Source organism: Trichechus manatus, unplaced genomic scaffold (genome assembly GCF_000243295.1).
Source record: "Trichechus manatus latirostris isolate Lorelei unplaced genomic scaffold, TriManLat1.0 scaffold00019, whole genome shotgun sequence".
In the NCBI taxonomy this organism is placed as follows: domain Eukaryota; kingdom Metazoa; phylum Chordata; class Mammalia; order Sirenia; family Trichechidae; genus Trichechus; species Trichechus manatus.
The window spans coordinates 11718534-11732716 of NW_004443955.1; the positions used below are offsets into that span (position 1 = coordinate 11718534).

At 42.3% G+C, this 14183-nt stretch overlaps 1 protein-coding gene across 1 annotated transcript in view; it reads left to right on the forward strand.

Moving 5' to 3' along the window:
* The window catches only part of PCSK6 (proprotein convertase subtilisin/kexin type 6), a 297468-nt gene that overhangs the window by 255545 nt on the left and 27740 nt on the right, over window positions 1-14183 (forward strand). The window contains exon 16 of the mRNA XM_004372641.1: window positions 13648-13750. Coding sequence (XP_004372698.1) covers window positions 13648-13750 — 103 coding nt within the window. The remainder of the gene's footprint in view (window positions 1-13647; window positions 13751-14183) is intronic.

Below are 14183 nucleotides of genomic sequence, written 5' to 3' on the forward strand. Positions count from 1 at the left end.
TTTAATAATATATTTTATTTAACCCAATATATTTCTTCAACATGTAATCAACATGAAAATTTTTTTATTGTGCATTAGGTGAAAGTTTACAGACCAGATTGGATTCCCATTCAGTAGTTTGTACATAACGTGTTTCATAGCCTTGGCTTCATGTCCCACAGTGTGTCAGCACTCTCCCCACTTCTGCCCTGGGTTCCCCATCTCATTTCATCCAGATTTTCTACCCCTTCCTGCCTTCTCATCTTTGCTTTTGGGCATATATAGCCCTTTTGATCTCATATAACTGATTGTTCTAAGGAGCATGTTCCTCTCCCGTGTTATTTATTTTATGGGCTTGTCTGTTGTTTGGCTGGAAGGTGGTCTCCGGGAATGGCTGCAGTTCCAGGTCAGAAAGATGTCTTAGGGCCATAGTCTCGGAGGTTCCTCCAGTCTCTGTCAGACCAGTAAATCTGGTCCTTTTTGTGAATTTGATTTTTTGTTCTATGTTTTTTTCCCACACTGTCCAGGACCCTGTGTTGTGATCCCAGTTAGAGTGGTCAGCAGTGATAGCTGGGCATCATCTAGTTCTTCTGGTCTCAGGGTCGTGTAGTCTCTGGTTCATGTGGTCCGTTAGTCCTTTGGATTAAATGTTCCCTTGAGTCTTTGATTTTTTTTTTCGCTTTTCTTTGCTCTGGACGGGAAGAGACCGATAGTTGTATCTTAGATGGCTGCTCCTAACCTTTTAAGACCCCAGACACTACTCACCAAAGAAGGAGGCAGAACATTGTCTTTATGAACTATGTTGTGCCAATTGACGTAGATGTCCCCTGAGTCTATGGTCCTTTGGCTTCAAGCCTAGAAACTTCATCCCTCAAGGTGTTTGGTTATGTCTAAGAGGTTTCCCTGACTGTTCCCTTGCATGCTCTATTGTTTATGTTAATATATAAGGGGTACCTAAGGTCATGTATATAGAAATATCCACCACAAACCTGTATCTGCCAGTAAGTGTGCTCCCTTACACCCTCCCACACCTTTTGGCATAGCTATCTACCTATGTATCCATTGGTAAATTATTGTTTGTTAATACTGCTGTTGCAGGGTTGTCTGTGCTATAGTAGTTACCGTAGTTGCCCTTTGTTCTTGAGTTCCTCTCAGTGTCCTCTCTTGCCTTGGTCATGTTGTGTTGACTTCTCCCGTATTGTGTATTGCCTTTCCCTTCACCAATATTAACACATGTCTGCTATCTATTTGGCAATGTTCCTTCCCTCCTCCTCCTTGGTAACCATCAAATAATGGTTTGCTTGTTTGTTTTTCTGTGTATAAACATTTTGTTACCTTATAGTGGCAGTCTCATACAATATTTGTCCTTTTGTGATTGACTGTTTCACTCAACATAATTCCTCCAAATTCATCCATGTTGTGAGATGTTTCTCGGATTCATCATTATTCTTTATCGTTGCATAGTATTCCACTGTGTATATGTACCACAGTTTGTTAATCCATTTGTCTTTTGATAGGCACTTAGGTTGTTTCCACCTTTTTGTTACTGTGAATAATGCTGTAATTAACATAGATGTGCATATGTCTGTTTATGTCACGGCTCTTATTTCTTTCAGGTATACATCTAGGACTGGGAATGCTGGATCATATGGTATTTCTATTTCTAGCTTTTTGAGGAGCGCCATACCGTCTTCTATAGTGGTTGTACCATTTTACGTTGTACCAGCAGTGTATAAGAGTTCCAATCTCCCCACAACCTCGCCAACATTTGTTATTTTCTGTGTTTTTTATTAGTGAGATGGTATCTCATTGCAGTTTTGATTTGTATCTCTCTAATTGCTAATGATTACAAGCATTTCTTCATATGTTTGCTAGCAGCCTGAATGTCTTCTTTGGTGAAGTGTCTGTTCATATCCTTTACCTGTTTTTTATTTGGATTGTTTGTCTTTCTGTTGTTAAGGTGCTGAAGTTTTCTATAAGCTTTATAGAATTTATGTCATAGCCAAAAAAATTTTCCCAATTTGTAGGTTCTCTTTTTACTCTTTTGGAAAAGTCTTTTGTTGAGCATAAGTGTTTAATTTTAAGGAGGCCTCATTTATCTACTTCATCTTCTGCTTTGTGTGCATTTTTAGTTATGTTTGGTATTCTATTTATGCCATATATTAGGGCGCCTAGCATTGTCCCTATTTTTTCCTCCATGATCTTTATGATTTTAGGTTTTATTTTTAGGTCTTTGACTCATTTTGAGTTAGTTTTTATGTATGGTGTGAGGTATGGGTCCCCTTTCATTTTTCTACAGATAAATATCCAGTTTTGCCAGCACTGTTTGTTGAAGAGACTATCTTTTCCTGATTTAATGGACTTTGGTCCTTTGTCAAAGATCAGCTATCCATAGGGGGACAGATTTATGTCTGGGTTCTCAGTTCTTTTCCATTGGTCTACGTGTCTGTTGTTGTACCAGTACCAGGCTGTTTTGACTACTGTGGCTGTACAGAAGGTTCTGAGATCAAGTAATGTGAGGCCTCCTACTTTGTTCTTCTTCTTTAATAATGGTTTACTTATTCAAGGCTTCTTTCCCTTCTATATAAAGTTAGTGATTAGTTTTTCCACCTCATTGAAGAATGCTATTGGGATTTGGATCAGGATTGCATTATATCTATATATCACTTTGGGTAGTATTGTCATTTTCACAATGTTAAGTCTTCCTATCCAAGAGCATGAATCTAGCAAAATTGGAAATCTTCAAAAATGAAATAGAACACATAAACATTGATATCCTAGGCGTTAGTGAGCTGAAATGGACTGGTACTGGTCATTTTGAATCAGACAATCATATGGTCTACTGTGCCGGGAATGACAAATTGAAGAGGAATGCATGGCATTCATCGTCAAAAAGAACATCTCAAGATCTATCCTGAAATACAGTGCTGTCAGTGATAGGATAATGTCTTTAGTTATCTAGTGCTGCTATAACAGAAATACTACAAGTGGATGGCTTTAACAAAGAGAAATTCATTTTCTCACAGTCTGGTAGGCTAAAAGTCCAAATTCAGGGCATCAACTCCAGGGGAAGGCTCTCTCTCTCTCTCTGTCAGCTCTGGAGGAAGGTCCTTTTTGTCAGTCTTCCCCTGGACTAGGAGCTTCTCCACGCAGGAACCCCGGGTCCAAAGGACCCACTCTGCTCTTGATGCTTCTTTCTTGGAGGTATGAGGTCCTCACTCTCTGCTTGCTTCCCTTTTCCTTTATCTCTTGTAAGATAAGAGGTGGTGCAGGCCACTCTCCAGGGAAACTCCCTTTACATTGGATCAGGGATGTGACCTTAGTAATGGCGTTACAATCCCACCCTAATCCTCTTTAACATAAAATTACAATCACAAAGTGGAAGACAACCACACAATACTGGGAATCATGGCCTAACCAAGTTGACATATATTTTGGGAGGACACAATTCAATCCATGACAGATGATATCCATACGCCTACAAGGAAGACAAGTTAATACAACTATTATTCAAATTTACACACCAATCACAAAGGCCAAAGATGAGGAAATTGAAGATTTTTACCAACTTTTGTAGTCTGAAATTGATCAAACATGCAGTTAGGATGCATTGATAATTACTGGTGATTGGAATGCAAAAGTTTCAGACAGAAGAAGGATTGGTAATTGCAAAATATGGCCTTGGTGATAGAAACAATGCTGGGGATCACGTGATAGAATTTTGCAAGACTAACGACTTCTTCATTGCAAGTACCTTTTTTCACCAACATAAACTATACACGTGGACCTCGCCAGATGGAATACACAGGAATCAAATCGACTACATCTGTGGAGAGAGACAACGGAAAAGCTCAATATCATCAGTCAGAACAAGACCAGGGGCTGACTGTGGAACAGACCATCAATTGCTTATATGCAAGTTCAAGTTGAAGCTGAAGAAAATTAAAACAAGTCCACAAGAGCCAAAGTATGACCTTGAGCATATCCCACCTGAATTTAGAGACCATCTCAAGAATAGATTTGACACATTGAACACTAATGATGGAAGACCAGATGAGTTGTGCAAGGACATCATACATAAAGAAAGCAAGAGGTCATTAAAAAGACAGGAAAGAAAGAAAAGACCAAAATGGATGTCAGAAGAGACTTTGAAACTTGCTCTTGAACGTCGAGTAGCTAAAGCGAAAGGAAATCTTGAAGTCAAAGAGCTGAACAAAAGATTTCAAAGGGTGGCTTGAGAAGAGAAAGTAAAGTATTATAAAGGACCTAGAGGTAGAAAACCAAAACGAAAGAACACGCTTGGCATTTCTCAAGCTGAAAGAACTGAAGAAAAAATTCAAGCCTCAAGTTGCAATAGTGAAGGATTCTATGGGGAAAATATTACATTATGCAGGAAGCATCAAAAGAAGATGAAAGGAATACACAGAGTCACTGTACCAAAAAGAATTGGTCGACCTTCAGCCATTTCAGGATGTAGCATATGATCAGGAACCAATGGTGTTGAAGGAAGAAGTCCAAGCTGCACTGAAGGCTTTGGCGAAAAGCAAGGCTCCCGGAATTGACAGAATACCAATTGAGATGGTTCAACAAATGGATGCAGCACTGGAAGTGCTCACTTGTCTGTGCCAAGAAATTTGGAGGACAGCTGCCTGGCCAGCTGACTGGAAGAGATCCATACTTGTGCCTAGTCCCAAGACAGGCAATCCAACCGCATTTAGAAATTATCAAACAATATCATTAATATCACACACAAGAAAATTTTGCTGAAGGTCATTCAAAAGAAGCTGCAGCAGTATATTGACGGAGAACTGCCAGAAATTCAAGCCAGATTCAGAAGAGGACGAGGAACCAGGGATATCATTGCTGATGTAAAATGGATCCTGGCTAAAAGCAGAGAATATCAGAAGGATGTTTACCTTTGTTTTATTGCCTATGCAAAGGCATTCGACTATGTGGATCATAATAAATTATGGATAATGTTGCGAAGAATAGGAATTCCAGAACACTTAATTGTGCTCAGCCTATACATAGATCAACAGGCAGTCATTGGAACAGAACAAGGGGATACTGCATGGCTTAAAGGCAGGAAAGGTATGCATCAGTCAGGGTTGTATCCTTTTACCATACTTATGGAATCTGTATGCTGAGCAAATAATCCAAGAAGCTAGACTATATGAAGAACATGGCATCAGGATTGGAGGAAGACTCATTCACAACCTGTGATATGGCAGATGACACAACCTTGCTTGCTGAAAGTAAAGAGGGCTTGAAGCACTTACTGATGAAAATCAAAGACCACAGCCTTCAGCATGGATTACACCTCAACATAAAGAAAACAAAAATCCTCACAACTGGACTAATAAGGAACATCATGATAAATGGAGAAAAGATTGAAGTTGTCAAGGATTTCCTTTTGCTTGGATCCACAATCAACACCCATGGAAGCAGCAGTCAAGAAATCAAAAGACGCATTGCATTGGGCAGATCTGCTGCAAAAGACCTCTTTAAAGTGTTGAAAAGCAAACATGTCACCTTGAGGACTAAGGTGTGCCTGACCAAGCCATGGTGTTTTTGATTGCCTCATATGCATGTGAAAGCTGGACGATGAATAAGGAGGACTGAAGAAGAATTGATGCCTTTGAATTACGGTGTTGGTGAAGAATATTGAATATACCATGGTCTGCAGAAGAACGAACAAATCTGTCCTGGAAGAAGTACAACTAGAGTTCTCCTTAGAAGCAAGGATGGCGAGACTCTCACATACCTTGGACATGTTATCAGGAGGGATCAGTCCCTGGAGAAGGACATCATGCTTGGTAAAGTGGAGGGCCAGCGAAAAATAGGAAGACCCTCAACAAGATGGATTGACACAGTGGCTGTAACAATGGGGTCAAGCATAACAACGATCGTGAGAATGGTGCAGGACCAGGCAGTGTTTCGTCCTGTTGAACATAGGGTTGCTATGAGTCGAAACCGACTTGATGTCACCTAACAACAACATCCAATAGCATGGTATGTTTTTTTTCATTTATGTAGGTGTCTTTTGGTTTCTTGCAGTAGTGTTTTGTAGTTTTCTTTGTATAAGTCTTTTATGTCCCTGGTTAGATTTATTCCTGTTTTATCTTTTGGGGGCTGTTGTAAATGGTATTGTTTTCCTGATTTCCTTTTCAAAGTTCTCTTTGTTGATATAGAGGAATTCAACTGATTTTTGTATGTCGATCTTGTATCCTGTCACTTTGCTGAATCTTTCCATTAGTTCCAGTAGCTTTCTTGTGGAATCTATGGGATTTTCTATATATAGGATCATGCCATCTGCGAATAAGGATAGTTTTACTTCTTCCTTACCAATCCAGATGCTCTTTATTCCCTTTTCTTGCCTTATTGCTCTCACTAGGACCTCCACACAATGTTGAATAAGAGTGGTGATAAAGAGCATCCCTGTCTGGTTGCCGTTTTCAAGAGGAATGCTTTCAGACTCTCACTGTTGATATAGTGTTGGCTGTTGGTTTTATATAAATTCCCTTTATTATGTTGAGAAATTTCCCTTCTATTCCTATTTTGCTGAGAGTTTGTCAGGAATGGGTGTTGTATTTTGTCAAATGCTTTGTGTTGATTGAGATGATCATATGATTTTTTTTCCTTTGTTTTATGTATGTGGCGGATTACATTGATTGATTTTCTAATGTTAAACCATCCTTGCATGCCTGGTATGAATCCCACCTGGTCATGATGTATTATTTTTTGATGTGCTGTTGAATTCTATTGGCTAGGATTTTTTTAGAGAATTTTCGTCTATATTCATGAGGGAGATTGGTCTGTAATTTTCTTTTTTAGTGATATCTTTGCCTGGCTTTGGTATCAGGGTTGTGCTGACTTCTAAAATGAATTGGAGAGTATTCCTTCCTTTTCCGTGTTCTGGAGTAGTTTGAGTATAATTGGTGTCAGCTCTTCTCTGGATGTTTGGTAGAATTCTCCAGGAAGCCATCTGTGCTGGAGCTTTTTTGTTGTTGGGAGTTTTTTATGACCCCTTCAATTTCTTCTTTTTTAAAAGTCTGTTCAAATTTTTTTTATCTCAGTTTGTTATTTTAGGTGGGTAGCGTGTTTCTAGAAATTTGTCCATTTACTCTAGGTTTTCAAATTTGTTGGAGTACAATTTTTCATAGTATTCATAGTATCTTTTTTATTTCAGTTGGTTCTGTTGTAATGTCACCGATCTCATTTCTTATTCGGGTTATTTGCATCTTCTCTTGTTTTTCTTTTGTCAGTTTGGCCAGTGGTTTGTCGATTTTATTGATCATTTCAAACAACCAGCTTTTAGTCTTGTTGATTCTTTGTATTGTTTTTCTGTTCTGTTTGATTTATTTCTTCTCTAATTTTTATTATTTTGTTTCTTCTGGCTACTGTGGGCTTCTTTGGCTGCTCTCTTTCTAATTGTTCAAGTTGTAAGCTTAATGTTTTGATTTTTGCACTTTCTTCTTTTTTGATGTGTGCATTTATTGCTATAAATTGACCTCTGAGTACTGCTTTTGCTGTGTCCCAAAGGTTTTGGTGTGTTGTGTTTTCATTCTCATTTGATTCTAGGAATTTTTAATTTCATCTTTGATTTATTCTATTAGTAGTTTTTAAGCAGGATGTTATTCAGTTTCCATCTATTAGACTTTTTTCCTTGCTCTTCCTGTTTTTGATTTCTACTTTTCTAGTGTTGCATTGGAGAAAATGCTTTGTATTATTTTGGTGTTTTTGAATTTGTTGAGGCTTGCTTTGTGGCCTAAAATGTGGTCTGTTCTGAAGAAGGATCCATGATTATTGGAGAAGAATGTGTATTTTGCTGCTGTTAAGTGAAGTAGTCTGTATATGTCTCTGAGGTCGAGTTGGTTGATTTTGTGTCTTCGTTGAGTTTATTTCTAGTTGTTCTGTCCTCCACCAAGAGTAATGTGTTAAAGTCTTCTAATATTATTGTGGAAGTGTCTATTTCTCTTTTCATTGCTGTTAGAGTTTATGTATTTTAGAGCTCTGTCATTCGGTGCATATATATTTATTATGGTTATGTCCTCTTCGTGGATTGACCCTTTAATCATATAATATCCTTCCTTGTCTTTTATGGTGGATTTTGCCTTAAAGTCTATTTTATCAGAGATTAATATTGTCACTCCTGCTCCCTTTTGGTTATTGCTTCCTGGATATATCTTTTCCATCCTTTAAGTTTTAGTTTATTTGTATCTTTGTGTCTAAGGTATGTCTCTTACAGACAGCATATCGATGGGTCATGTTTTTCTAATCCATTCTGCCACTCTCCGTCTCTTTACTGATGCATTTAGGCATTGACATTCAGTATGATTATCAATAGGTATGAGTTTATTACTGTCATTTTGTTATGCTTTGTATGTGTGTGTGGTGTTGACTGTTTCTTTGTTCCACTTAATATTCTGTGCTAAGTTCTTTTTGACTGTGGCTTTTCTTTTCATTTCCTTCATTGTTGTTGGTTTTGTGTGTACTAAGTCTTTATGATTTTCTTCTTTTATATTTTGATGAGTAGGTTTGTTAACTTTCTTTGTGGTTGCCCTGAAATTTACCTTTATCTTCCTAAGTTTAAAGCAGTCATTTATTTCTTGATATTGCCTTGACTTCCTCTCCATGTGGAAGTTCTAAACCTATACCCTTTATTCCCCTTTTATGTTTTGAAGTGGTTGTCAATTAAGATTGACGTCTCTGGTTCCCTGTTTTCTTTTAGCTTTATTTTATTTTTGAGAGTTCTTTATCTGTGTAGCTATCTGGCTGATGTTGTCATGTGTTTTAATCTCAAGTTGTTGTCTGATGTTACTAGTTTTCTGTAGGAAGAATTCTCTGTAACATTTCTTGTAAAGTTGGTCTGGTTTTTACAAATTCCCTTAATTTCTGTTTATCTGGAAATGTCCTGATTTCACCATTTGAGGGGTAATTTTGATGGAGGTAAAATTCTTGGTTGGTAATTTTTTTTCTTTCAAGATTTTATATATGTCATCCCATTGCCTTCTTGCCTACATGGTTTCTGCCAAGTAATCAGAGCTTAGTCTTATTGGTGCCCTTTTGTAGGTGATCTTTCATTTTTCCTGAGCTGCTTTCAGGATTCTCTCCTTGTCTTTGGTTTTGTAAAGTTTGATTATGATATATCTCAGTGTTCTTCTTTTGGGATCTATCCTGTATGGGGTTTGTTGTGCTTCTCAGATGGTTATCTTCTCATCTTACATGATATGATATTAGGGAAGTTTTCTGTCAGCAAATCTTCAGCAATTCTCTCTGTGCTTTTTGTTGTCTCCTCCCCTTCTGGGATTCCGATCGCGTGTAAGTTATTCCTCTTGATAGCGTACCACATAACTCTTAGGCTTTCTTCATTTTTCTTCATTCTCTTTTTTTTTTTTAATTGTTCCTTGAACAGAGTACTGTCGAGGGATTTGCCTTCTATTCTGCTGATCCTGTCTTCCATTGTTTCAATTCTATTCCTGTGACTTTCCATTGAGTTGTCTATTTCGGAAATTTTATTATTAGGTTTCTGGATTTCTAGTTGCTGTTTTTGTATGGTTTCCAAATTGTCTGTTTATTTTGTCACTTTGTTCTTGTATTATTTTCCAAAATTCTTGTAACATTTTGTCTGTGCTTTCCTTGTTTTTGTCTGTGTTTTCCGTAGTTTGTCTGTAATTATTTTGAAGACTCTATACATAAGTCTTTTGAATTCCTTATCAGGAAGCTCCATTACCTTTTCTTCCTCAGGGAGGTTTTCTGGTTCTTTATTTTGTTCACTTGCTGGGGCCATCTTGCCCTGCTTCTTTAGGTAGTTTGCTATTATCTGTTGTCTCTGGGACATTAAGGAGTTACTGTATTTTTTAATTGTATAATTGTTTGCCAGATACTGTTTTTTGTTTTGTTTTGATGATTCCTGACAGGCATGGCTAGCGTGGTTCTCTGTTCGCTGGACTGGCCATGCTGGAGTGCTCCCTACCTGCCTCCAGGCGAGTGGGGCAGTGGGTAGGTGTGGGAGCTCAGGTCTCTGATAAGTGGTCTTGCAGGGCAGGATGGGTTGGTTGGGCTTTAGCCTCTGTCTGTCTTAGGTTTAGTGGCGCAGGAGTGGGGAGTAGTACTCTTCTTGAAGGTAGAGGGGCCAGTGTTGTGGGTGTGGTGGGTGAGTAGGGGCGTGGTTGTTACCTCTAGCCAGTTGGGGCAGAGGTGTGGGTGGTAGAGGGGTGCAATGGATGGACACACGCGCAGTCCCACTACCTCCACCTCTTCCTGGGTGGAGGAAGGGAGGAAGGAACAACAGGCAGATGTGTGCACAGTCACGCTGCATCCACCTGTCAGTGGGCAGGGTGAGGGAGGAAGGTGCAGGTGCCAGTTATGCACACACTCACTCCGCTTCTGCCTCATGCTGGGCAGGAGGAGAGAGGAAAGGGCCTCGGGGGTGCATGTTCAGTCGAAGCTCCTCCACCTCTCACTGGGCGGATTAAGGGAGGGAATCACTCTGTGCAGATGCATGCCCAGTAGCACCTCTTCTGCCTTGCACTAGGCAGGAGGGGGAAGGAAGGGGCTGCAGGTGGATGCACATGCAGTCACATCTCCTCTGTCCCTCACTGGGCAGCGGGGGAGGAAAATGGAGCAGCAGGCAGGCTCTCTCACTGTCTTGCCACCCACCACTGACCATCACCAGGCCCTTGGGGGAGGTATAGGTGGCAGTCAGGTATGAACATGGGGTTTGCCTAGTCTCGCTCATCGGGTGGGCAGCGGTGGGTAGTGGATGGCGTTGGGTGGGGTAGGAGGCAAGAGGAGAGGCTCATGTTGTGGTCCCCTGGTCAGGCAAGGTGGTTGGGGTATGGGACCCTCCACCACCTCCAATCAGGAGGATAAGGTGATGGGGAGTTCATCTCTCTGGCTAGGATACGCAGGTGCTGGGACACCTTGTGTCTGCTGCAGCCAGAGAGTGGGACCTGTCCCCTCTTGAGTGTGGGGAGGGGGCTGCCCAGGGACCAGTTGAGTGGGAGACCTTCTGCTGACATTGCACGAGTCCACCACCTCGTGTGCACTACTCACCCCTGAGATCAGGGGCCACCACTCCTGAGTATCTCTGGTTCTGGATCTTGGCTTGCTCCCTGGCTCTGCTGCTTTCTCTGTGTGTCTGTAGAGTTTCTCTGTCCCTTTTGGGAAAGTCATGAAGTTGCCTTGCTGTTTTCTTCACCTGGGGTCACTGCTGGCTTTGTCCTAAGATAGCTGAGCTCCTCTGTTCTGTGTTACTCCTCATTCACTGCATTCACTCATTTTTTCCTTCCAGTCAGTGTTCAGTTCAGTTCTTAAGTCTTCTTTTTTGATGTTTAGGGTTCCCAGATTGTTATCTGTTTCTGTCTCACTTGGTTTTTTGGGTATTTGCTCTAGAGAGACATTATAGTGTGTGTGACTAAGCCACCATCTTGGCTCCTGGATGGCCATGTTTAACCCAGCCTTTCCAGCATGGTGCTGGGTCACCTTCTGCTCTTGCTGTTGTATGGGCCTAGCCTTGTAGAGGGCGTCCTCTAAGCATTATTGATGAAGTTCTCCTCCACAGACCCCGGAGAGAGGGGAAGAGAGTAGGCTGGGGATGAGGTCCATGCACAGTGAGAGGGAGGGGAGCCAGTAAAAATACTCCTGGCAGGTTATGGGCCACTAGCTGGAAGCCTGCCTCCGGCCCCTCCCAGGCCATCCAGTCCTGGGCAGCAAGCATTCTGTGTGCAGATGGTTCCCTCTTTCCATCCCCTCTCCTTTCATCCATTCACTCATCCTTCCATCAGTTGGCAAATGCTCACATGGTTCTGGGAGCTGGGTATAGCAGTGAACAAACTGGACAAAACCCCCTGTGCCTGTAAGGATTGAAGACATTGGTCTCTCCTCCCTGTGCCCCAAAAACCTGAAGATTTGAGGCAACTGTTCACTGTTATCAAATAGATGGAGCCCTATGGAGCAAGCACGGGCAGGGGGAAGGTCAGGGGGTCATTGGTCACCTGTGTCATCGAGGCCACTGCAGGGCCAGAGCCCAGTGCCCAAGCATGTGTGTGTTAGGCTCAATGGGTGATTAAACACCATGGTGCAGTGCAACAAGGCATTTCCATGGATACCTTCACAGATGGTTTAGGATGAAGTCAAGCAAGAATTAAATCCGCTGAAATGAGTGGAGATGAGAATTAGCCAATTCTTATCCAAAACAGAATGAAGCTGAAAAGTTGCAGGGGGTGCTGAGAAGCGGGGAAGGTTGGCTCAATGACAAGCTTTGGAAATGGCAAGAATGTGTAGTAGAACACAGAACTTCAGCATGGACTCCATCACCCCTGCACACCCGAGGCCAGGGGAGATGGGTCTAGAGCACTGAGAGCAGTTTGAATTGGGGGGCAGGTGAGGAGGACTCACAAAGAAAACTCTGGAAACATCAACTGGCAAACCTTTGGGGAAGGGAGCAAAACACAGCAGCTGTAACTTCAGGAAGGTCTACAGACTCTTAAAGGTGAATAAAGGAGGCTTTGTGCGGCTCAGCAAGGAGGCCTATTATGGGCAGCAGAGAGTGGGGGCTTTTTCTTCCTCTCGAGTCCCCTGTGAAATCCTGGTGACCAGCAAATTGTCTCCTCTTTGCTTCTGAACTCATGCCCCACCCTCTCAAACAACTAAAACTTCTGTAGGTTTTTCTTCCAAAGGCTCAATGCCCCTTTAAGCCCTCCCCTTACCTATCCAGTGGAGCTATCCATCTGGTGAGGTGATGAGGTTTTGCTGACGCGTATACCTGGTGTAGGAGGGACAGGTGGGCAGGTTGGGCAGGAGGACCCCATCTCAACACCAGCTTTGGTAGGTCATGGTGCAAGCAGGAGTCTGCATTCTTCAGAACCCCAAGCCCGGCTGCAGACAGTGCCCCTACCTACCTCAGGGGGGTGAGAAGTTTAAAATGGGGCTCCTCTTTGTGGCATACTAGAGGGCAGTACCCAGAGGGGCGAGGTTTGTAGAGTCCACTGAGCCTTCCTGTGTTTTTCTCCATCACTTCCCCCACAACACAGGCCCTAGGGTTAGGATTTGGGGACCGGAGGAGACTCCAGGGCCCGCCGCTGAGGGCTAGAGTGAGGGAAGCCAAAAAGGAGGTCTGCTGGAAAGGAGCCAGCCCAGGCAGACCCCTGTCCAGGCATGAAGCACCCCACAACTGCCCAGCACAGCCATACCCAGGGGTCCTGAACACAGGGACATTCATCCTCATCCCCACTACCCGGGTAGGGAATTCTCTGCCTAATTCATGTCGGATGATCGCTTCTTGGGAGCAGCTACCTAACTCCCTAAACACCCAATCCTGGCTACCTTATCCTGCACAAAAGCTACAGGATAAAGCTCTGCCTCCTCATTGCAACCTTGCTTCACGGCTATCACAGTTCTGTCTCTTCACTGACCTTGGTCCCACACCCACCTCCCCTTGGCTATTTCACTTGCTGTCATGGAATCGCTGTGTGCAGTGTGCCCACCCCGACACAGAGCCCACGCTGGGCCCAGCCTGCAAGTGCCATCAGGTCCCGTGGAGAGGGCCCCCATGCAAAGCTCTGCCTTCTAGCCCACTGGGTCAGCTGCACTGTCCTCACAGAGGGCTCACATCTGGCTAAGAATGCGTCTCTAGGGATGAAAGGAAATTCTTGTCTCTTTAAGGTATGTGCCATCCAGAGTGTGGTAACAAAGGCTGCGACGGCCCCAATGCAGACCAATGCTTGAACTGTGTGCACTTCAGCCTAGGGAGCAGCAAGACCAGCAGGTAATGGGGGAGGGGCGGGCAGGGCTTCCACTGCATGCCCCCAGGCCCCACTCAGGAGGCCCATCCAGCTGTGCCCTTAGCCCCCCACAGCCGGATGCAGCAATCAGGAATCCATGTAGCGCCTCAGGAAGGAAATCTGGTTGAGGTTAACGGCTTTGGGTTTGAAATTTTTCTAGTGGTGTTTTATTGTAATCACACAAGGAATACATGTCCATCACAGAGAAATCCGGAGCATTTTGATGTCTGTATTTATAAACTTTTTTTCTATCCATCTTTGTTAAATAAAAATGGTATTTTTTAAGTCTCCTGGAGCTGCTATAACAAAATACCACAAAGTGGGTGACTTAAAAGAATACAAATTTTTTTTTAACATTTTATTGTGCTTTAGGTGAAAGTTTACATAGCAAATTAATTTTCCAATCAATGATTCTTA